This window comes from Camelus bactrianus, chromosome 15 (genome assembly GCF_048773025.1).
Source record: "Camelus bactrianus isolate YW-2024 breed Bactrian camel chromosome 15, ASM4877302v1, whole genome shotgun sequence".
NCBI classification, from domain to species: Eukaryota; Metazoa; Chordata; class Mammalia; order Artiodactyla; family Camelidae; genus Camelus; species Camelus bactrianus.
In genome coordinates this window covers 64,591,284-64,615,871 of record NC_133553.1, presented here as the reverse complement: position 1 = coordinate 64,615,871, position 24,588 = coordinate 64,591,284, and the positions used below count along the sequence as shown (strand labels likewise).

Below are 24,588 nucleotides of genomic sequence, written 5' to 3'. Positions count from 1 at the left end.
ATAAATAAATAAACGAACTGGAGAAAATTGGAGGCTTCATAGAACACTGGAATCTGGAATCAGATGAATACTGGTCTAGTGTTCAGTTCTGCTAGTTATTAGCTGTGTGTTCTTGGGCAAGTTACTTAAGCTCTCTGGGCCTCAGTTTCCTTTTCTGTAAAATGGGAATAATAATTTTCACTTTGAAGAGAGGGAGTGAAGATCAGAGGTGAGCTGGGGTGTATTTGCCAGAACTTGCTCTCTTTTGGCCTCACAGGGATTTGAGAAGCTGAATCACAATCAGAAGAATTCTTATGGTGATGGACTCAGAACAAGGGAACTTGGATGAAGTAGATGTTTCAAAACAGTGTCAAGCCAGAGGGCAGGGTATGGCTCAGCAGTAGAGTGCATGCTTAGCATGCACAAGGTCCTGGGTTCAATCCCCAGTGCCTCCAGTAAAGAATAAAGTAAGAAATTAATTTAAAAATACATAAAGAAATCTAATTGCTCCCCCCCCCCAATACAGTATCAAACCTGAAGTAGCCTTTTTATAATAGGGACGGTCTCTCTCTCCTGAATTGTGCCTTCATGAGCATCCCGGGTGGGCTAATGATTCTGCCTCTCTCTCTAAGCTGATGTTAATTAAATATCACTTAACTTTTTTTTTTTTTTTTTTAAAGCAGGAGTGAGGAGAAATAGTTTCTCTTCACATCCAAAATAAGGAAAACCTTAATAAGATTTTCTGAACAGGCAGCTTCTTGAAAAGGCTTATGAAAAGTTCTAGAAGTTACATAATAAGCTGAGTAACTCTTCTCAGTATGCAGTCCTCTATCATGTCATTTCACTTAGAAATCTCAACCGAATGTGGTGACAGATTTCCGGGGACTGTCATGCTCCTGCCAGGAGACCTGGAGGGGCATTTTGCAGAGACACTTAAAAATGGTCAGCACAGTCGAAGAGCTGTCATAAGTCTTCTGTCTGCTCAAGGGGAGCAGAGCCAGCTTACATTTCGTGGTGATGTGAGCAGGCGTGTGCGGAAACCTGGCTTAACTGGCGCTGTTTCTATGAAAACCCAGTTAAGACTGGCACTGCGTTTATACAGATACTTGAGTTCACTGGCGCCGGTGATACTGCAGTGATGCTACATGACCAGTGCTCCGGGCATCTGCCCAGCTGGCCCACCCTTCAGTCCAACGACTGCCCCTGTGATGATGCTCACCTGCACACCTTCATGCCTGTCCAATGCTCCTCCATGTTCACATCATCTTTCTTCAGGCGATGGGACAAAACCTACCACCATCTGATGGTTCTTGGCCTTTCTGCTCCCCTGGCAGCTGAAGAAGACTCTGGGTTTGTGTACGCAACTTCTTCTGTTGCCATGCTGTGCGCTCCTGAGGGGGAAGCATGTCTGCCCAGTCAGACACGTTTGAATAAGTTAGCTGCTTCTGTAAGCCATGGTCCGAGGGCCATCTTTAGTAGACCTGCCATAGGCCTGTTCTTCTGGCTTCTGTGATGAAGTGTCTTCATCACAGCAGGTGTCTCACTGTAGCTTCCCCGTGCTGACGAGAATCAGCACCATTGTCATTATCATTAATACCAATAAGGCAATTGCAATAATTGGGGCCATTGGATAAAGCATCACTGGAAGGAAAGCCCCAACTTACAATTCTTTCTCATAATCCCCTCAAAACTGTGAGCACTTGGTGTAGGTGATCTCACAGGCTCTAGAAGAAGAGTTCACTCATTTATGAAAACTCAGCAGACCCTCATCAGTCCTAGTTTGTGCAAGCTATCCTTTCAGGGCTATGAAGGGGGGACAGATGGGCCACAAATACATCCTTCGGGACTCTTGGTTTATAAGGACAGATAAAACACATACCCAGAGGGTGTAACGCAAGGAAGAGGCTGTCACTTCCGGAAGGGGAACTGACCAGGCATTGGCTCAGGAAGTTCAGAGGATCGAGCACATGGGTTGTTTTGGGGCAAGACTGCCCTTAACAGGTGTCACTTCAGGGCCACTTTAATTTATTCCCCAGGCTTGGCTTTCACAGAGTTCATCCCTGAAGATGCCGGTGGTCCTCTTCCCTTTTCTGCCGGCAGCCAGTTCCCTCCCATCTTCCCCCATTTCCTTTCCATCTCAGGCTCCCCCTCCCATGGTGGTAGCAATACTGAGGTGCACCTCTCCCCTCCTCCCAGACCCTTGTCCTGCCCCTGAATCTCCAAATGCTACCACCTACTGGGAGCATTTCACCCAGGCCCCCACCCCAGGTGGCTTCCCTGTGCCCCTCCCTGCCTCAGGGGGAGCATCAGGTCTGAACGGTTGTGGGTGCCAGTGGGGTGACCCTCCCATTTGGAGAAACACAAGGGTGGATTTTTTGGAGAGAGTGCTGGGCCGGCTTTGGGTGGTCAGTCTGCTTCCTTAAGCCACTCCCGGTAACATGGGTCAATCAGATGGCGCTTGCCCCAGGCCCTTGACAATATTCCTCTCCCTTTCCAAATAGATAAACTCATTTTTTCCCCATAGATTTGTTCCTGAGGCCTGTGCACCCGCCCACTGGTTGGTTTGGACTGTCCGTGGAGCCCCTACTACACCGGCCAATGCTAGCGATCTTGTGAAAGGGCCTCCAGTGTCCCCGATGGGGAAGAGATGGCAGGCCCCTCAGGCGAAGTGGGCAGAAGGCACCGCTGAGGCCAGGCCTGGGCTTTCTAAATCTAGAGCTCAGAACAGACTGGTTTCCTTGACAACAGGGATGAAGTCTGCTCATCTGCTCCTGGGGGGTGGGGATGGGCTTTGTGTGTGTGCGTGTGTGGAAAGCATGGGGACTTGGGCACAGGAAAGGCGATCCTTTTTCAGTGTAGCAGCCCATTTCTCAAAACTCGCCAACTCTTACTGTATTATTAAACAATATTAAAAACTCCCCAGGTGGCAGCGTGACTTCAGTTATGCAATCTGCACATTGGGAATCCAGACAGAGAATCTTCCCTTCCTTTCCACTGCACTGGACGTATTTTACCAGACCTGCATCACCTTTTTGATAACCTCTTTTAAGATGTTGGTCCAATACGTACTCATCCCTAGCGCTCTCAAAGGCTAAATGAAAAGCATTTCTTGCTTCTCCAGCTAGCGATGCTTTGTGCGGCCAGGCTGCTGGGAGGAAATGAAAATCGGTTCCTGACAAGCCGAGGTTGGCTCAAACCCGCACTTGTCAGATGGCGTCCTCAGAAAAAGCTTTGGGATGCAAACCCTCATTCTTGATGCAAACCCGAGGACTCAGGCTAAAAAGTGGGTCCATTTGCTTGGCCCACCAGGCCTGATTTCAAGGCAGTACATCTTGCCTTGATGGAGGCTTGCTTGGTGTTCAATCTGCGCACCACCCTTCCCTTCCTATGCATTATTAAAGCCTCTCTAAAAAGCAGACTACAGATCAGAGGGGAGAAGACGTGCCAGCAGTGATTTCACATCTCCTCCAAGAAGCAACATCTGCTGCCCCAAAAAAATCTCAGAGAAAAGATTCTGCCAAATTGTAGCCCATGGCAGATTTAATAAAGATGGCCCTTGGACCCTGAGCTTATAGAAGCAGCTAATTTGTTCAGATGTGTCTAATTTTTTTGTGTTTCTATGTCAGTGCTTGGAATTCTTGAATGCTAGATAATATAGATGGGAAATTGTGAGCGGGACTTAGGGACCGAGAGTGACTGTGACAAGATGGGAATTAATTAGCAGGAGGAGACAGATGTATGAACAGACAGATGGAGGCCAGAACCCGGTAAATTTCACAAGGCGTTCAGTTACTCTTTCTTCTTGTCAGGTTCGCAGGACTGTGGCTCAAATTTAGCTCCTGCCTATCTCCCTCCCCCGCTTACCAGAGGATGAGCTGTGGCATTCTAAAGCCTTCCACAAGTTCCTTTGTTTCCTTCACCTCCTCAAAGGAAGGACACTTACTCCCCCAGCAAACAGCAGGCTCTTCCAGGCTGAGTTCTTTGTTCAGAAGACAATCCCCCCCGGCCCCTGACACTGTTGCTCTGACTCTAGTTTGCCACAGCATCGCCCTCTCTGTCCCCACCTCCACATCCCTGAGGGCCATCTGAGGACGGCTGGGAAGAGGGTGAGCCCTGGGGCTGTGTTTCCCACTTCAGCCCCTCCCCCACACGGACCAAGCAAATCACAAGCCTGTGTTCAAATCACAGACTCAAAGGAGTACCTCTAAACTGGACGGAACTCCAGAATCTGCCTTGTCCCGCTCTTTTTTTTTTTTTTTCCCCGAGTGGGGGAAACAGAAGCCCAGAGAGGTTAAGCGGCTTGCTGTGGATCACAGAGGGAGTGAGTTGGAGATCCAGAACCAGACCCGTGGTCTCTTGAGTCTGTCCAGTGCTCTTCCCCCACCACTCTGCCCCTGGGGTGCGCACCTTCTCAGTATGGTGTACGCATCAAGCATATACCCAGGGGTCGGGAAAGCTTTGTTTCATACATATATGATCTCGATTGGGCCAGATGTGCTTTGCATTCAAATGTTTCTCAATCGCACAGGAACTAATTGAGAACTTCCTGCGAGCCTCACACTGAGCGAGGTGCTTCTGCGTGGGTCTGAATTTTTGTGGATGCGCTTTGGGTAGGAGCATCATTGGCTAAATCCAGTGCTGTTTTTGATTGATAGACAAAAGAGTTTTGCAAACTGTAGAGATCTGTAGGCTTCATACTATATATTTTTGTACAGCTTCATGGTTTGGTTACAAAACATTAACTTTGTTCTGCCTACAGAATCATGACCAGGTTGTCGCCTCCTGTCTGTGAGGCATAATCCTCTGAACCGAGTGCAGGGAGGGGAAGATTAAACATATGGCCATAAACATCACCTTGGGGCATTGGGTCCAACAGAATATCAGCAGTTTTCCTTTGCCTGCAGTGCCTCAAACATGAAGGGTAGAAAGTGCCCCCAAAGAATTTCCCTTCAGTCTCTGTTAAGGCAGAGCCTGCCGCCCGTTGAACTACAGGTTTGGTTAAGAGAAGCGGAAGGCTGGTTGGAGCAGCATGTCCCTCCCATCGTGGGCGTCCGTGGGAAGATGCCTGGGCTACTGGATGTGACAGGTGGGCTGGCCATTTAGCAGATGCTGCCTAATGAAGGCAGTGACCCGGGGGACAGCAGAACACAGAGCTGAGCTCAGCAGAGCTCAGCAGACATCTCCCTAGGGGCCAGCGGAGGGGTCTTCCTCTTCCTCGGAGGCCCAGCCGTAACTCCAGCAAGAGATCGTGAGCCACAAATGGCTGGTGGGCCTTCAGGCTTGCGACTGGAAGGCCTGGAGGAGCCCTCATTGTGTGTTGGTCTGTCCCATCTCATGCATTTGACCAGTTCCTGCAGAGCACCTCCCCTCTGCCAGGCACCATTCTAGGTATCAGGGATGCAGGGAGGAGCGAAATCAGACAAGCCTTTCCCTCTTAGAACTTCCAGTCTAGTGACGGGTGAAAGCTTGTTAATTTTTGGACTTTCGAGAAAGAAGGTTCCACGCAATGAGATTTCCCCCCATCACACGCAGTCTTTCCTGTTATTTTTATCCCCTGCTTCAGTGTCAGCCTTTTGCTCACATCTTTTCCTTTCCCTACAGAGAAGCAGCATCCCGAGGCTGTAGTGGGTGTGGAGGGCGGGAGCCTGTCCTAGGCAGAGCCCTGGGTAAGCAGACGGTCCCCCTTCCCTCCCTCTTAGGTGCCCCAGAAACATCCTGGTACCCCTTTTCCTCCACTCCCAGGTGCCCAGGGTCCCTTTTACAATAAAGCAAGGCAGCCTGCATCCTCCCATCCGTCTCCTTAAGTGTGCCGTGTCCTCCTTGGTTCCGGCCTCTGAGTCCCAGGTGTCTGCAAAGCTCCAGGAGGAAAGCCACCTCACTGGGTCACACTGATCAAGAAAGGATTAACAAGTATTCAATCAACTCTCCCAGGAAGGCTGGACTCTTAAAAGAGGAGATGTATTAGCCAAATAAACCTCTAAGTGATGCAACTTCAAGCACAGAGTTGTGGGGTGAGGATGGAGAGCAGCCTAGTGAGATTTGGGGGCAGGGCATCCCTCGTCCCCATCCTGCACCTGTGGTTTCAGTTTGCTCCACTTCTCAGGCTCACACACTGGGCTCACTGCCCTGTCACGGGCTGTGTGTGCATCTGCGTGTGCATGTATGGACACGTCTTCTTACTAGGTCACTGTTTAACTTACGGGCATCTGTGTAACTGATCTTGGCCCACTGGTCCTTTTGAGGAGCGTCAGTATTGGAAGTGCCCCAGGTGGTGCTCTGCTCACATGTCCCCATCATCCAACCCCAGGCGGAGTCACCCTTGTCTTCTCCCACCACTCCACTCACCCCGAGCGGAAGAGACACAATACGGCACATGTACTATCCCAGAGCTGCAATTTGGGAAAAAAAAAAATAGGAATTCATTTTCTTGACACTTTCACCAGTTACAAATGGTAACAACTGCCTGTGGGACTCTGGAGAAATTATGAAGTTAATTAGCAGAAGCACTCTGTATTTAAAATATATGGCATATTTAAATAACTATTAAGTTGAACCTACTTTGCAGAGTGGAGAAGCCATCTGGTCCAAAAATCTGAGGAGTTGAATTTTGCTGCATATATTAAGGGACATGTCTAAAAGCTCCTGGAAATGGCAATTTTGTGTCACTTTTGTTTCCTTGGATATGAAAACTGAGGCAGGTGGTCACTTGGCGGTGGTCGCAGCGTAGGCTGCTCTAACCGATGTGCCTCTGTCTCCCAGAGCGAAGGTTTCATCGCCCCTTCTGTCCAGAGGGTGTGTTTAGAACATGAAAGAATTATGACCGTGATCGTTCCTTAGAAGTCTCATATTTCACACTTGATCCCAATGACTCATGACTCTTTGGGCTTGAAAATGAAAGGAATGCATCCCCTGCCACATGCTGCAGAGACGAGGAGGACAGAGGCTGGAAACCCAGTCTCGTCCCTGACAACTAAGTCTTAGTGTGTCTTTCTTTGGACACATCCCACCCTCTTGGCCTGTTTTCTCGTAGGTTTAACGAAGTGGGAGGGAAGGGCTGGGCTGTGCATCAGTCAGGGTCTAACAAGGAGAATAGGAACCTCTTCAAGTATCTCAACAGTGGGAATTTAATGCAGGATATTTGCACAGTAACGGAACAGCTGAAACAGACAGGGCCAGGGGAGGTAGCTCTGAGATTAGCCCCAGCAGGAAGTGTCTTCTCCCTCGAGGCTGGAGGGAGAAGGGGAAGAGGTGGTGTCACCCCAGCCCAGGGGCCAGGGCCACTCTGTGGAAGCTGGAACATGGGGGCCTCCAGGATGAGAGCTGGGGCCTTGGAGGGGACGCCACTTGAAGCAAAGAACAAGGGAGGAAATGCTCTGGCATCTCCCCCCATCTTGGGTCAGTGCCTCCTCTTGCCCTCAGCCCGGAAAGAAGCCAGCTGACGTGGAGCCTGCAGGGGTCAGCGGGGAAGGCTGAGGGATGGTTAGGCTGGGAGCAGCCCGGGCCAAGCTGCTGTTGGAGTCCCGTAACTCTGACCTTCAGTGAGAGCGTGAAGTTCAATGTGTCTTCAACAGTGTGCCGATGGGAAAACCAGGCCAGTAAGGCTGCACTGGGCTTGAATGAGACCCCCTCACCCCAGTCCCATCATCAGGAGCAAACGTTCCCAAGATGCACCTGCTGTGTTCTGCACTGGACTTGCCTTAATGGGGGGAGGACAAGGCAAGACTTTAGGGAAGGAGTTTGCAGGGGCGGCAGGGGTGGGGGGAGCGGGGGAAAGGATGAGAAAGAGGAGACAGAAAAAGGTTCCTACCTGTGGGTGGAGAACTGATCCCAAAGGCGAAGAGGCCAAAGAGCTTCATCCATGACCAGGGATGGTCACTATCTGTGCACAAGGATGCTTCCCATCATAAAATAATTCACAACAGGACAGTGTCCAGTGCAGGTGTTTTTTAGAATGTTTAATGGATTTTCACACAAAACACCTTTTTCAAAGAGTATCTTCAATCATTACCTGTCAGACCGGATTGGCTGGACATCCCTTCCCCTAAGGTGTTCTCCTCCCAAAGAGGGGAAGTGATGTTAGCTTTGTCCTCAGCTCGAGATGAACAGCTCACCACGCGTCAGCCCCAGTGGAGTCTGAGGGGTTAATAGGCCCCTATCTCTGAGCGTCAGACTCTCGCTGTAAAGTGAGGGGCTGGGTGTGTTTCAGGGCCTCCCAACTCTGCCCTCTGGGATCCGCCCCAGCCCCTGGCAGACAGGGGCAGGAAATGGCCCTTCAACCAGGCCGGGAAGAGGGCACAGGAGGCGTAAATGGGACACTTACATGGCCGCGTCCCAGGAGGTCGGGACTGACAGCGTGGTTGTGACTCAGGGGTGGGCTAAGTGACCACAAGCCCTTTGTAATAACTCGAGGTCTTGCGTTTCCTGACCAGGAAACAGGGAGTACTTAGAGCTCTGCCACGGTGCCTGCAAATCCATTGGCTTTTCAGCCACCTGCTGCCCTCACGCCTCACCTGCTCTCCCCTCTCAACACGAGGCCTTCAGACCCACTGGCTTCCTCGAAGGGCCTACCTCCCTTCTTGTCCCTTCTGCATTATGAAGCCCAAGAACCAAGGAGGCAGGGAAAGGGGGTACAGAGAAGCTCAGTTTGAGAGTGGAGGGGATGCATTCAGGGAGGGGAAGCTGGTGCCTGGGGGGATGAGCTGGGACATTCATGCATTAGTCATTTCTGTCCTGACTCATGTACAGAGATGAGCAACAGCAGGTGACAAATGAGACGTCCTAGAGCCGAGAAGAGGGAGAGAATGGAAAGACCTTGCCCTGGGGAAGAGGAGAGGTCGGGCCTGAGGCAGACCACAGAGGCGGGGATACGTGTGCAGTGCTGGGGGCTGGCGTGGGCTGGCGAGGACCGGCCTGTCTGTTGGGCTGGGCTGGGCCTTTCATGTAGAGGATACCTTGGTGCTGGCCTGAGGGGCTTGAAAGCCAAGATGACCTCATCCTGTGGCCCAGAAAGAGATGGCATGGTGCCACGCCCCTGCCCGGCCACCAGCCCACAGCAGACACTGGAAACCAATCCCCGCGTTCTTTCCCCCTGAACACAGAGGAGAACTCCGGCTCTCCTAAGGCAGCACCACTGATCCACCGGAGTTGATCCGTGATAGAAAGCCTGGTGACCGTCTGGCTACAGATAAGAAGTCACGGATGGTTTTTGTGAAACACTTTAGACATGTAACCATGAGTGTGGATTGGAATCAAGGAGGGGGTGCTGGAGAAAGAGATCAGCGGGGAAATGACTGTAGTGAGAATTCAGGCTGAGGGGCATCTGTCTCTTCTGCCCATTCCTACACTGGATTTGGTGGACCAGGCTTTTTTTTTTGTTCCTATTTTTAAACCTAGGCTCTTTTACTGGATAAGTCTCCTCCCCTCCCACCCTCATCCTGGGGCACATAGGCAGCGACCTCTCCCTTCTTGTCTATCAAACTGAGCTTCTCAGTAAGAGCCCATGCTACGTGAGAGGCACACTCTTATTTCCTTTTTGGACCAAGCACTTTTCTTTCTTGCATTTTTTTAAAAAGTATATTTATTTACTTTAAATGGAGGTTCTGGGGATTGAACCCAGGACCTCGTGCATGCTAAGCCTGCACTCTACCACTGAGCTCTACCCTCTCCCTCGAGTGTTTTTCCAGCCATAAAAGCATTCTGGCAAAAGTACTGATGTAGGAGTCTCCGTCAAGTTCATTGGAACTAGAAAACCGAAATTCTTTCACCACACTTTCCATTCTCCCAGGGGCCCTTCGTAAGCCAGGGAAGGGGAAATTTTGTTTTTAATCCAAAAGGATGGGACCACTTCTCGGTTGACCCTGTTAGAGAGGGATGAACTGGAGCAGTCAGAAGTCATTAGCATTGCCCCAGTGAGCTGCTGTTCAATTTAGAAGCATTGACTGAGCCCAGGGAGACGTTACCACCAGAGGTCAATGACTTGCATCGACTCTTTTTCCTGCAGCTGAAAGCGAGGGCCCCTCCACTGTCACAGGAGCCCAGCGTGGTGGCCAATTGCATCTACAAATTCCAAACTTTTGTTCCAGGGGTCCCCTTGGCCATCACAGTGCTGCTGATGACAAGATACTCTTAAGAGGCTTTAAACCCTTGTTACAATCTGTATGTACATTAGGGCTGGGGAGGCCAGAAGTGTGAAATTAAGGTGTCATCAGGGCTGCCCTTCCACTGAAGCCTCCAGGGGAGAATCTTTCCTTGCTTCTTCCAGCTGCTGGTGGCCCTGGTGTTCCTTGACTTGGAGCTGCCTCACTGTGACCTCTGTATCCATCTTCACGTGGCTTACAAGGACAGTTGTGATAGGCGTTAGGGCCCACGGGATAATCCAGGATGATTTCATCTTGAGAGTCTTAATTACATCACTAAAGGTCCATTTTCCAAAGAAGGTCAGGATTCTCAGGTTCTGATTGTTGGGACATTCAACCCACTGCAGACCCCCTGGAACATCCCCAAGCAACATGCTTCCAGCCCTTTGCCAGAGCCCGCCCTCCTCAGCTGGTCAAGCCTGGTGTTCTGATTTACCCATACTGCCCAAACTGCCAATAGTACCGATAGCATTATCGATCCCTTTTCTATGACATTGTCCTACATGTTTCCTATGGATGAATCCACGTGACAACAACCCCTCAGGGCTGCGACCATAATTACCACCTCCACTTTATGGCTGAGGACACTGAGGCACGAAGTAGTTCAGGAACTTGCCTAAGTTCTCACAGCCAGTAGAGTCGAACCTGGGATACAAACCAGGCAGTCTGCACCAGAATCTCTGCTCTTAATTAACCATACATAATAATGCTTCTGAAATTATGGAGGGTTCAGAAGGTAGAGGAGACAGATGGCACCAGGGCCCTGCGTCCCACTTCCCAGGGAGGCTGGGCACAGGGTAGACCAAGATGCAGTGTGGGCTCTCCTGGGCTCTCCTTGGAAGCCCACAGTGCATGGAGGTCAGGGGATCCCCAGCGGTTGGTGCCTGAAGGATGGGGAGCAATCTTACTCAGCAGTGAGTGGCTAATACAGCGCCGATTTATAATGTGTTAATTTCTGTTATACAGCACAGTGATTCAGTTCTATCTATCTATCTATCTATCTATCTATTCCATCTATCTATCTTCTATATTCCTTTTCATATTCTTTTTCAATATAGGCTATTACAAGATATTGACTATTGTTCCCTGTGCTACATAGAAGGACCTTGTTGTTTTTTTATGTCTTTTGAGCTTTGGTCTTCTCATCCTAGTCTGGTCCTGCCTTATGATATGCTCCTGTTTCCCCAAGGAGGGAGTACCTTTCCAGCGGAACGGGGATATATCCTGTCTGGGAGCCGGGCATGTCAGTCTGTCCTGCTGCCGTAGCTTTCCAGACACCATGCCTGGCACAGGCAGGCATGACAGCCAGCAGACCTCATCTGCTGAGTCAGGGTGTCAGGGGGCTCCCCTGAAGCCCTGAGACCCGTTCTCCTGCCTCATCCCTCGGCTTCCCGACTAGGTAGATGCCCTGCCGCCCCCATGGGAAGGGCAGACTCAAAGTTGGTGGCACTCACTTCCAAGATGGGCCCCCATCCTTCATCAATTCTAAGGCACACTTTGCCCTCACATTTCAACATTCCTGAAATTGGGCTGTGTCCTCCAATTAATGACAACTTATAATTAGCAGCATTTTTCCTTTTTTAGTAATATTTAAAGTAATGTTGTTAATTAACCAACAATGGCCTAGATTTGAAGAACTACAGTGATGCCAATGTTTACTATTTTTTTAATCCCTCAGTATAAAACCGGTATCTCTCTGCCTTCACTTCTGAGGCTGGTATCAAATGTCTTCCGTGTGCTCATGTCATTTCTTCAAGCAGGAGGCATCCGGGATCTGACAGCCCTCGATTTGTTACCATGGTGTTTACCTTTCATTCCTCCTTCCTAAATCTTAACAAATGTTTTATGGATTCTCAGGAAGTTAGGAAGAAGAGGCTCATATTTTAAGATTTGTGGGCTCACCTAAGTGTTCGTTTTTTTGAGTTTGATGTTAATAGACCAAGCACCCTGTGACAGAGAAATGAGTTTGATTGAACTTCATTAAATTTTCTATAAAAGGAGTCTATTTTACTTAGATATGAGATCAGGCTTACATCCCATTTTCTTACATTTAATACGGCCCGATCCAGAAGGAAGGGGGGTGGGGAATGTGGATACCCAGGAAGAAAAGGAAGTGAGTTTGGTGAGCCCATGGCATTGTCTCTGACACATGGACATGCAAACATACATACAGAAGTTGAAGTAGCTCTTTCCTTAATATCTTCATGATAAAATCCAAACCACACAGGATCATAGGCGGGATCATGGACAGAAGTGAAAGGTCAAACAACATGCGTGCTATTTTTTCCATCTTGTTCCTGACTCACTGTGACACTCTGAGCCTGACTGCTCGTCGGGCTTTGGGATGTCGCTCCATGGATGTTCCAGAGGCCAGCTGGGTTCCCCACGTGAGCTTTTGGACCCTCCCACCGTTTAACATGTTCCTTCCAGTTAGCACCATCCCCTCTTCCCGGGCCTATCAACTCTCCTCCTCTCCCTCCTCAAACCAGCAAGTCCCAAGTCCTATTGAAACTTGTGAATTTTTACAGCTCCCTCAGTAGGGAGAGGGGCGGGATGGTGTCAGATCCCCTTCAGATCCTAGATGCAAGGTGTTCTTTTAATTTTCTCTCGAGCCCAGTTAGTGGAAAAAAATCCCAACAAAACCAATGAAGAAAACCCAACATAACAATTTTGACCTGAATGTGCTAAAAGAGCATTTTTTCTACCTCTGTGGCCAAGGATATGGTTTATTCTACTAAACATAGAAAGACATCATCCAATAGCCGTTCCCCTGGATGTCTTGGCTGGATGTGGGGATGGGGGCAAGGGCAGTCCTGCCACATGACTCAGTGGGTTACACTTCAATTTTCTATTGAAGGACAAATGTTCTCAGATTAGGCCAAAAAGCAGCATCAACTGTTTTATGTTTGAACCTGACCAAGGAGAAACTTTTCAACATACAGCTCCATTGGTTTTTATGTACAGTCTTGCTGGAAGGCAAAAGGTAGACCAGATGACCACTTAAAAGTATCTATGACTGATTCCAGGACAGCCTGAGGTGTGGAACAGTGAATCAGAGGACGTGTCAGTTCAATTAGACAGCCTTTTTGATGAGCTTTTATCCACATAGTATGCAAGTTTGGCTGACCTCTTCGCTGGAGGGACTGGGTATTTGAAGGCTGAGCTCAGCCATCCTGCATGTTCAGCACTGTATGCATCACCAGGGCTTCCTGAATCCCCCTTCCTTTCCTTTTATTGACAGCATGAAGTCCACATGGTTTTGTGACTGGTGGCGGGCGTATCTGGCAAGTGGGTTAAAGCTCACGCTGGCGCTTCAAGTTTGGGACCTCCCGGGGACCCCACCACTCACGAGCTTGTACTGGAGCACTGCCCCCTAGTGTTGTAATGATTTATGTACCTCCCAGGGCTGTAAGGATACCTCCCAGTATTGTAATGATCCCAGTAGCCCCGTGGCCCTGATCAAGTCACTCCATTTCCTGAGCCTCAGTTTCCTTATATGAAAACCAGGATGATGGCCCTTCACCACAGTGCTGACGAGAAGGGCTGGATGCAACACTGCCACCTATTCGGGTTTAATACCCCCGATTTTTTTTTTTAAGTCAAATAATGTCTTCCTTCTTAGGCCTGCAGCAGTCAGCAAGTTAAAGGATTCTTCCAGCCAAAGGGGTTTTCAGAGATGGACAGAGGGAGGCTGTCTCCTTCCTCCTTTTCCCTTCCTTCTTTTAAACTATTTTGTCCTAGTGGTCACAGCAGTTAATACCTAATGCAGAACCGTGGAAAATTCAGAAATGTGTGAAGAAGCTGATGACAAGCTTCAGCCATAATCCCACCATCCAGAGACATGAGCTTTCTCTTTATCTGAAGGGACCAGGTTGGGTGTGGTCCCGTCCCTCATTCAACAGTCTCCATTTACTCTGCAGAGTTAACAGCAGCCAGGCCTTGAGCAGCTCCTCCCTCACTTTTGGGAGTTCCATTTCGGGATTGGTGAGTTTGGGCTCTGACTTCAAGTCTAGTGCTGTGCTGTCCTAGTCTGGAGCTGACCCCGGGGGCCGGGGGCATGGACCTTTAGAGGCTGGTACCACCCAGGGGGAGGCTGTGCCTGTGGCAGCTGTGGGAGCTGCGGGGAGAGGACCGCTTGCAGCATCTTTCCACTTTGGGCTCAGGATGCCGAGGGGTGCAGGCTGTCTGTTCTGTCTGCACACTTCCCACTGAAGTGGCAGCAGACAGGCGCACCTGCCTCTCTTGTGTGCGCACGGGGCTTCAACAGCTTTTAACAGAAAGTCAGACAACTCAGGAATCTGCTACTCCTAGACCTTCTGTTCCTTTTATATCTACAAGGAACAGCCCATAGAAATGTGATTTCATGCTCCAGTGGTTACATATACCTGGTCTTCAGTGGGACAGGGAAGAAAGTGACCTGTGACAGGGAGCGTCTTTCATGATTTGTGACCTCCGGCTGCTCTCCTAAGAGGGCGAATCCCAAGCCGAGTCTTGGATGAGTAGGGTCAAGAGTGTGAGGGTACAAACTGGAGATGGAGAGGAAGCAGAAGGTCCTGGGGACGGAGGCAGGGGAGGGGCTGCTGGAAGGAAGAGGTGAGAGGTGGAAAGAGGGGCGGGGCTGAACTCTGCGGAACCACGGGGGTTGTGGAGCATGGTATGTGGTGTCTATTACCTTCTCTGTCTCCCCACAATGGGTGTTACATTGTGGAGTTGGATTTGCTCGGAGTTGCAATCAATTCCTGGACTTCTCCCTCAAAATAGTCAAGAAGAATGGCTGCCAGAGCAGACTCATTCGGGTTACATAACAAAAGGACATGCTATTTTGGAGAAGGCGATTTAGGCACCAGGGTCCCTGCCACGCCCTCGCCATTATCACTCAGCGCCTTACTCTGAAAAGGGCTGCTCAGGGATCTGTCTCCCCACGCTGTTCCCTGAGCTCCCGGGGGGGACTTACTCACCTCTGGGCCACCAGGGCTGGATAGTGCTGCTTTGCTGACCCATCCTAACTCACCCTTAGTTTTGAGTTTTAGTTCAACGTCTACCTGGCATCGGGCCCTATGGCAACTCGGGGAAGAGAGAAAATGGCAAAGACACAGGCCTGCCTGCTAGGAGCTCATGGTAATAGATTGGCTCCAGGGAGACATCAACATGGACAAAGGCACGAGGTGGGGACCAGCCTGGTGCCTGAGTCCTGGGAATAGCTCCTCCCACCACTGCCCCGTGTGCACCAAAGATACGCAGGGAGGGTGGGGGTGGGGTCTGGGAGGCCCACGGGGCTTTGCACACCAGCTTAGGGGGCGTTGTCTTGAAGGGTTCAGTCCTTAAGTGAAACGAGTGGCCAAAAGGCAGGGTCCCCAGTCCCCTGGCTGGTGATGGGCAGGTTTGCATTTCCAACATGGCGTTCGCGTTCGGTTTGAAAGAGCAAATTTAGAGTTAAAATTTTATATTTGATAAATATCAAAAGGATGGCTATCACTTTGGTAATACAATCTAAATTTGACTAGATTTTGGCTAGAGGAGCAGAAATTAGAAAAAAACGGTGAAGGAACACCATCCCAGGCGACAGGGAGCCATGGATGGGGGGAGGGGATGCAGGGCAGTGACAGGCTGGGCCCGGTTTGCGTTTTTAGAACAGCGACTCTGGCTACTGATTGGACAGTGAGGAGGTGGGGGAGTGGAGTGTATGAGAGAAGAAAGGCCAGGCAGAGACCATGAAAGGGATGGGGAGAGGCTGGTTTGACTCAGGGCGTCGTGCTCTGGGTGAGAGGGATTAAGACCAGAGAACTTGGTGACAGAGTAGGTGCACAAGGGAGAAGTCAAGGCTGCCTTCTGGGACGCTTGATAGGTGGCCAGCTGGGTGGGGGGAAGGGAGGAGGCGCTGGCTGGAGGAGAGAGGCTCTGGTGTAGGTTTGGCCAGAGTGATGGTCTGTTCTGGGAGGTCATTTTTAAGGTGGCCGTGGGGCATTGGGGTCGGCAAAGGCCGTTGAGTGCCTGTGACTTGCCACAGTCTAATGAGCAGCCAGCCAGAGTGTTTTTTTTTTTTTTAAAGCACCATTAGGTGCTGATTTATTTTAAGGACTGCTGGGAAATTCTTAAAAAGAGTCATGGTGGTGCAGACAACAACACCCTGATATTTGTCGTGTTTGTGTTTTCCAGTTTCCACCCGGATGTTTGAAATCCTGTAGATGTGGTCAGCGACCCTGGGCGTGGAGCCGAGAGTGCAGGCTGAGCGCTGAGAAGAAGCAGCCTGGGACAAGGCTGATCCAGCCTCCTGGTAAATAGTCTGTAGCTTTTGGTGGTGATGGGGGTGGTGAGACACATTTTTTGGCTGGGTCCATTCTCACCAGGATGAGCTTCTAGACACTCAGGTCATTGCCATGAACTCCCCCCATCCTGCTGACTCCAGAGCTACCGTGGAATCTGAAGGACCTTAAAGGTCACTAGTCTGACCTCCAGCAGGACAGAAGCCCCTCTGCAGCATCCTGTGGTCACTCTGACTCCAAGGAGAGAGCTCACCACCTAACAAGGCAGCCTGTCCCATCTTCTCATCACTGAGCAGCTCCTGCTGGTGGAAGGTTCACCCTCATACCTGCAGCTAGAATCCGCCTGCCTGAGGCACTTGGTCCCGTGGTTCTGGCCCCTGAGGTTCTAAGGAATCAGCCTGATCCCTCCTCCACATGGCAACCCAACAGATATTTGCGGGCAGTTGGAGTGGAGGAGTGCAGGATAGGGGGCCAGAGACAAGCCTGGTTGAAATCCTGACTCCACTATTCCCTGTGTGATCTGGGGCAAGTTAGTTAACCTCTCTGATTCAGTTTATCGGTAAAGCTGGGACAATAATTTCTGCCTCACAGAGTGGTCCTGGGAGTGAAACTAAATCACAAATAGAAGTTGCCTGGTGCTGTTCCCTCACCAATTCTCTGACACTACCCTGAGTTACAGAGCACATAAGTGCAAAGACAAGGTTATGGACAAGACTCCTTCCACTTCAGAGGCCAGCTGCTGGCGTGGTCCCCTCACCACCTGCACTTCTGACTGACTTAACTATAAATTTGATGGTTCCCACAACCTCCCTCTCAGTTTCTATAATTCCCTGGAATAACTCACCGAACTCACTAAAAGTGCTGTAACAGCAATTACAGTTTTATTATAAAAGATCCAACTCAGGAATAGTCAAAAGAAAGAGGGGCAGGGTCTAGGGGTTGAGGGCAGGGTGCAGAGCTTCCACGCCCCCTCCTGGTGGGATCCGTCACTGCCCAGCGCTGCAGTGTGCTCATGAACCAAGAAGCTCCCCCAGGCCTCGGTGTCCAGCATTCTTTAATGGGGTTGTGTGTGTTATTACTGGCGTAAGTGATTAAATCATTTGCTACCTGACTGAATGCAGGCTGCAGCCCCCCTCCCCTCCCTCCCTCGGCAGTTGGGGTGGGCTGAAGTTCTAACCCTCTAATCATGTGCTCAGTCTTTCTTGGTGGCCAGTCTATTCCTTGAAATATCTAAGTGCCCACTGCTAGTTACCTCATTTGCATAAAAACTCAGGTTTGGGGAAAGCGGCTCATTATGACTAACAAAAGACATTCCTCAGGTCTTCTGGACATTTTAGAAATCTCATGGTGTTTTGAAGCTCTGTGCCAGGAACCCGGGCCAGAGGCCCCATGTATTCTTTCTCTTTTTCTTTTGTTTAATTGATGTATAGTTGATTTACAATGTTGTGTTAGTTTCTGGTGTACCGCGTAGTGATTCACATATATAGACACATATGTCTTCTTCTATCTCTGTATGACGTCACGCCTGACCCCACAAGTGCCGATCTCCTGTGATCTTTGCACTGTTTCCCTCCCTTTTCTGGGATCTCCAGGTTGCTGTGTTCCCACTATCTGGTCAGAGAACAAGGCATTCTCGTCGGTCTTTTTCTGGATTTTCTTTTTGTTAATATAGCTCAAGATTGAATTAGTTTGGGGACTAAAACATATAATTACAGTTATTTAGTGTGCACCTGTTTACAATTGAATCATAAGCCTCTCATTACTTGAGTTTCTAACGCTACGATGAGTCTAGCCCCTAAATGGCACATAATGAGAGCCAGTGCTAATAGCGCTTGCCTCACACCAGGCACTGTGTGAAGTACTTCACGTACATTAACTCACCTAATCCTCACAACAACCTAAAGAGGAGCTAAATAGTTGCAATGGCCATTTAATATATGGGGAAGGTCAGGCACAGAGAGGTTAGGTAACTTGCCCAAGATCACACAGCTCTTAAGGGGCACAGCTGAGATTTGAGGTCTAGTTCCAGAGGCCATGCTTTTAACCACTAAGCTGTACTGCACACAACTTTGATCACCTCCCAACATTTTGGGAAGGGAAGGAAGGGGCACAAAAGGATGCCTCTGGTTCACAAAGCCAAAGAGTTTGCCCAGGCCCTGGCTGTCATGGTGAGGGAGTCAGGGTCTTCATGTCCTACCTCACCCCATCAGAGCATCTCTGGAGCAGCCCTATGGGCCTGGGCTGTAAGAAGTGAAGGCAGGCCTGGGGGCTCCTGTCCATCAAGCCCAGAACTTCTTCATTCCTCATGCTATGTAGGGGAGAGCTACTTCAGAGCCTTCGCAGATCTGTTCCTGGGAAATGCAGCTACTCCAAAGGGAAAGGAGAGGACTGGCTTCTTCCTGCCTGGATGAATAGGATTTAGGCCAGGAAGATTCAGCACCAGGCGGAGCTAGTCCCAGAGAAGCTGACAGCTCAGTTGGTTCTGAAGCTGGTGGGACTTGGTGTTGGAAGGAATGCAGGGATCTCCCCACTCACATCCAGTTTACCCATCGGGGGGTGGCTTCTTGCTATTTTTAAAGTAACATCGAAGAATTGGGGCTGTCAAGGTGCCAAAGAGAATTAAAAGGGTTGAGTACAGTGGAGTGATGTCTCTGGAAGAATTCTGGTCTGCAGCGCTGTCTGCCCAGAAGGATCTGGGTGGTGACCCGATGTCTGCATGGCTCCGATGCATTCCCACTGTGTTTGACCTCGCCGGCTCTTCTTACCGCCCAAGTACTGGAGATGAGGCTGGGTGGGAGCATGCTGAGGGTGAAGTATTCCCATGAGTATCCCATGCACGTGGGATTGACTTGCAACCACAAGGCAATGTCAGGAGGTCATGTGTGTTCTTTGCATGTTTCTCTTTTGGCATTTGGCTTGAGGGAGAGGCACTGGGGAAATGTAGAAAGAGGGTGTCTTGTTCCAGGAAACCTGGATCCTCTGTTCTTCTGCCTTCTCTACATAAATCTGTCTCTCTCCACACCGTGTCAGAGCTGGAAGAGGCCCCAGAAGTCCACTGTGTTCACTCTCCCTTGTAGAGATGGACAAAATGAGACCCAAGTGGGCAATTAGTTGCCCAAGTCCATGCAGCTACAGAATTCAGAACTGGGGCAACACTGCAAGCTCTGACTTCTAGTCCAGACATCCCTGATGGACTCAAGCACTTTTTCTCCACTTAAATGAAGAATCGGGCTTTCAGTGTCACTAAGTCTAACCTCAACCATTCTAGCAACCTGCCAAATGGGTTTCCAAATACTTCTTTGGTGAATGTTTATTTGGTTTGTTTGCTTTTGGCCACTACTCCCAGACGACTCCTTCCTCCATCCTCCAGCTCATGGACATGGCTGGTAAGGGTGGTGCTAACTGGGGGAGATTTGGTAAGCGTTTTTATAAGGGATGAGTAATTAGTGGCAGAATGAAGGTCAGAGGTCGTGGTTTTTTAAACTTGTAAAAGTGTTGGTGGGGGGGGGGAGGTTGTGGTGGCATTTGAATACAGATCCACCAGTAATTCTTTTCAAGAGGCCAAAGTAAAGTTGGAGAAAGGCACTGCACAAAACGTTTCCTGCCTTTTAGAATTTCCTCTTTCTTTTTTCCGTTTTCTCCTGTGGATTTCCCACCAAATGTTTTTAGGAGACTTCTTCGAGGTTTTACATTTTAGATCAAGTACGAATTCCCAGTGAATAGCTATACACTGCGTGGATAAGCTTCACAGAAATGGCCCCAAAGGCCTGCAGGTCGCGCTCGCACTGGGGGACCGGTCTACATGAACCGGACTGTGGCCAGGAAAGCCGGGCGGTAGGGCAGGGAAGGGCGGTGGTCCCCCAGCCGGGGCCCTATTTTCACTTAGTCGGACGGTGCTTTAGCGCCCCCTATAGGCCGGCAGTTGCCGGAGCCCTGCCCTCCAACCCGAGGCCCCGCTCACACCCTCCTGGAAGTAGCCGCAAGCCAGGGCGACTCCCCTCGAATCCAGGTCCTGTTTTAGGAGACGTGTACCCCGACTGGGAGCCCCTTCCTCCCTTCCCCGCAGGGTTCCAGGAGTGGACTGTACACCCAGCAGGACAATGAGTGAAGAGACTGTCCCCGAGGCTGCCTCCCCGCCGCCCCCACAGGGGCAGCAGTACTTCGACCGCTTCTCCGAGGACGACCCTGAGTACCTGCGCCTTCGCAGCCGAGCCGCGGACCTGCGGCAGGACTTCAACCTGATGGAGCAGAAGAAGCGCGTCACCATGATCCTGCAGAGCCCGGTGGGTGGGGTCTGCCGCGGGCGGGGCGGGGGAGGAGGAAGGAGGCCGAGGATGGGGGGAGTGGGAGTGGGAGTGGGAGGGGAGGGGGGGTGGGGTGGGGGGAACGCTGATTCACCCAGCGAACCTGAAAGATAAATAACTCCTCTTCCGCTCTCTCGGGGTCGGAGCAATTTTAAGCTCTCTGAGCACCGCGCTCTGGCAGCGTGGGTGTTTGAGTCTCTCCCTGGTCGCTGGCGGATGGCAAAACCTGGTTTCTGTGCAGTGGTTTGGCTCGGTGGTAGGAGGAGGTCGGTCTGAGAGACAGGAGCCCCATCTCGGTTTCTTGTGCCCTTTCTGAGCCTCAGTTTTCGGTCCTCCTTTCCCTCCTCACCAAAAACTAACAGAGACCTAAGAGACATTTGTGTAAACCGGGGGCCAGCGGGGGGCGCCACGTAAGCGGCTTGGGGCCCTTTTCTGAACACCACAAAGAACTGTGTCCCCAGCCCCCATGTAGGTGGGCTGCATGTGACCCTGGTTGAGAGCACACACGGAGCGCTCAGACCTCACAGGACAGCGCTAAGGGGAATGGGCCCGAGGTCTTGATGACAGGTGACACTGTGTCAGGAGAAATATGACAGGTGCTAAAAGCATTAGAATGACAGAAACCCTGAGTGTGACTAGAAGGGATGGCAGGTGTGATAGGAGAAGTGACAGAGTCAGTACCAGCCGAGGTTTGGGAGGCCCCCAAGGACGAGACTCTTCTCAGGCAGGAGATGGGACAGGAGGAGCTCATGATGCTTCTGTCCTTTTGTAGATCCCCCAACACCTGGGTTTCCTCCTGAGTGTCCCCGGCTGCCACCTGGTGGGCAGGCACGCCCTATTTGTGGCCTGACGGTCTGAAAAGCCGGGCTTAGGGTAGCGGGATATCAGAGTGGAGGCGGCCTCTGAGATGATCAAATCTTTTTGTGTATGAGGAAACTGAGGCCCAGAAGAGCCATAAGCCTGGCTAGTGGACAGGCAAGGTGGCACACCTTGTCATCCAGTTCTGCTTTTTAAAGTGTCTTTTAATTGCTAAAGTGAAGTCCTGCCATGTCTGATAGGGGGAGGGGTCTAGGTATCACTAAGACACAAGAAGGCCCTGGAATCTGGAGTATTGCCCACAGGACAAAGGGAAAAGGATAGGTTCCCAGCATCTCCTTGTTGCTGCCCACCACCCCAACAGCAGTTTGTTGAGGCTCCTGAGGTCCCAGTGGGACAGCCCAGTGCCCTCTGGGGCCCAGAGATTCCCACGTGTGGCCCTGGCCTAGCTGACCCAGGGGCGATGGGTGGGCACTTGGAAGAGCGGCCCTTGGTTTCCTTCACTGGACGCAGTGGGAGGACCAGCGCCTCGGGGTGGGGGGGGGCTGCTTCAGTCTTTCAGGGAGGAGCTGGAAGGCCTCATCCAGGAGCAGATGAAGAAGGGGAACAACTCCTCCAACATCTGGGCCCTGCGGCAGATCGCGGACTTCATGGCCAGCACCTCCCACGCAGTCTTCCCAACAGCTTCCATGAGTATGTGGGATCTGGGGATCTGCCAGGAGCAGAGGTGGAGGGAGTTGAGGGGGTGGGAAGGAGCACTAAGAAGCAGCTCGGTTGCCAGGCTACGGAGTGGTGCAGCTGCATTAGGGGACCTGGGGGAGCTAGGCAGCTCTCTGAGGGGTACCTGGCTCTGCTTCTGATGCTACTATGATTTAAAGGCCCAATGGAGAATTATCCCTGATGCCCGGGAATAGGGCGGGGGTGGTGATGACTTAAGGGAGAAAGGAAAACAAAAATCACTGTACTTAAAAAACCAAGAAATTGCTGTTATCAATATTTTGGTGTATATCCTTCCAGCCCTTTTCTCTTAACATATACAGGCTATGCAAAAAAAATGGAACCACATTATACATACAAATTTAATAGGCTTAGGATATATTGACTAATTTTTCACAGAATAAAATATGGTTCTATAACAATTTTTGGTGGATCTATTCTGCACATGACTGAATAGGCCATAGTTTATTTAATCAGTTTCCCGTTTTGGACTTTTAGGTTGTTTCCAACTTTTTGCTATGATGGAAAACAATGCAATAAACATCCTTGTAAATAAATCTGATTATATCCATGACTATTCCCTTAAGATAAATTACTAAAAGCAGAATTGCCAGACTAAATTATAGGCATATTTAGAGACTCCAAATTACTCTGGAGAAAGATGGAATCAATTTACATTCTTACCAGAAAGGCAAGAGTGCCTGTTTCCTCCACCCTGATCTGTAGTATGTGTTACCATTTAATGTATATTTATTTAATTACTAATTACTAATGAGATTGACCATATTTTCATATACATATTGGGCATGATTTTCTTTTTTCATAAATTGCCTATCACATCTTTGCCAGTTTCCCTACTTCGATATTCTTTTCGTACTGATTTAAAAATCATTGTAAAGTAAGGCTATTTCCCTACTCCCCTGTCAAATATATTGCAGATTTTTTTCCCAGTGTCTCCTTTGCCTTTTAATTTTGTTCATGATAATTTTGTATTGTAGAATTCTTTAATTTCCATGTAGTTGAATCCACTATTATTTTCCTTTGTGTGTTCTGCTTTTGACTACATGCATAGAAACACCTTTCCCATGTTTTATCATACAGCAAAATACCCTTAATTATCATTTGCCAGTTTTTCTCAACCATCGTACAAGTTGATTCTTTAAAATAACTTTAGAAGTATTTTGTCAAGTCTCTCCATCTACCTCAAAAGATTTCTTTTGGGATTCTGATTGGGATTACATTAAATGAATATATTAATTTGGTGGAGAATTTATTAATGTACAATTTATATTAAGTATATGCTGCATGGAGGAAAGGAAATTTATATATTTTGTTCACTATTGGAATAGTGTCCTGGACTTAGAAAAGTAGCTGACACATAACAGGTGCTTTAAAAAATTTGCATGAATGAATTTTAAATCTTTTCAGAAATGACATGTATCTTCTGTGTATTTAAGTCTTCTTTAATATCCATTAGAAAAGTTAGTGGTTATTTATACAGTCCCTACTAATTTCTTATTAAGTTTATCCTGTTAAATTTTATGTAACTTTGTCAATGTTTTTTTCTTTTTCTTTTTCTTTTGCAATTAAATCATCCTATTTTTCTTTTTTTTTTTTTTCTTTTTCTTTTTTTCCTTGAAGTATAGTCAGTTTACAATGTCTTGTCACCTTCTGGTGTACAGCACAACGCTTCAGTCATACATGAACATATATATATTTGTTTTCATATGCTTTTTCATTATAGGTTACTACAAGATACTGAATATAGTTCCCTGTGCTATACAGAAGAAACTTATATATCTATTTTATATACAGTAGTTAGTATCTGCAAATCTCAAACTCCCAACTTATCCCTTCCCCCTGGTAACTAAAAGTTTATTTTCTATGTCTGTGAGTCTGTTTCTGCTTTGTAAATAAGTTCATTTGTGTCTTTTTCTGGGTATAGCTGTTATCTAGGGAAATCGTTGCATATATACGTGCTTTTAAACTAGCCCCTTATGGAACTCTTAAATTCTAACATCCTCTCAATTCGTTTGGGTTTTGTATATAGAAAAATCACACGATCGGCAAATAATGGTCATTTTGCATCCTTCATTCCAGTATTTACTTTTTTGGTTTATTTTTCCAGCTTTCTGATTACATTCATTAGAGCTCTCCGAACAGTGTTTAATAATAGATTAGCGGCTCATCACCCTTATCTTGTTTCTGACTTTAATGGAAATTCTTTTACCACAGGAGTTTGAGATAGTTATTCTTTATCATGTTGAAGAAATATCTTTTTATTCTAGTTCAGTATGGGTTTTTCTCAGAAATGGATATTGAATTTTATAAAATGCATTTGGGCATTTATTGAGTTTTCTTTACTTGAACTAT

General features: G+C 49.0%; 1 protein-coding gene across 2 annotated transcripts in view; it reads left to right on the top strand.

Moving 5' to 3' along the window:
• ADD2 (adducin 2) overlaps window positions 1-24,588 on the top strand; it is a 95,883-nt gene that overhangs the window by 31,811 nt on the left and 39,484 nt on the right. Inside the window, exons 1-4 of one of the 2 annotated variants that reach the window (XM_074341282.1) lie at window positions 14,004-14,099; window positions 16,272-16,389; window positions 20,445-20,661; window positions 22,053-22,191. In XM_074341282.1, coding sequence (XP_074197383.1) covers window positions 20,479-20,661; window positions 22,053-22,191 — 322 coding nt within the window. In that variant the 5' untranslated portion in view covers window positions 14,004-14,099; window positions 16,272-16,389; window positions 20,445-20,478. Of the gene's footprint in view, window positions 1-14,003; window positions 14,100-16,271; window positions 16,390-20,444; window positions 20,662-22,052; window positions 22,192-24,588 lie in introns of those variants that run through there. The other variant, XM_074341283.1, reaches the window with a different exon arrangement.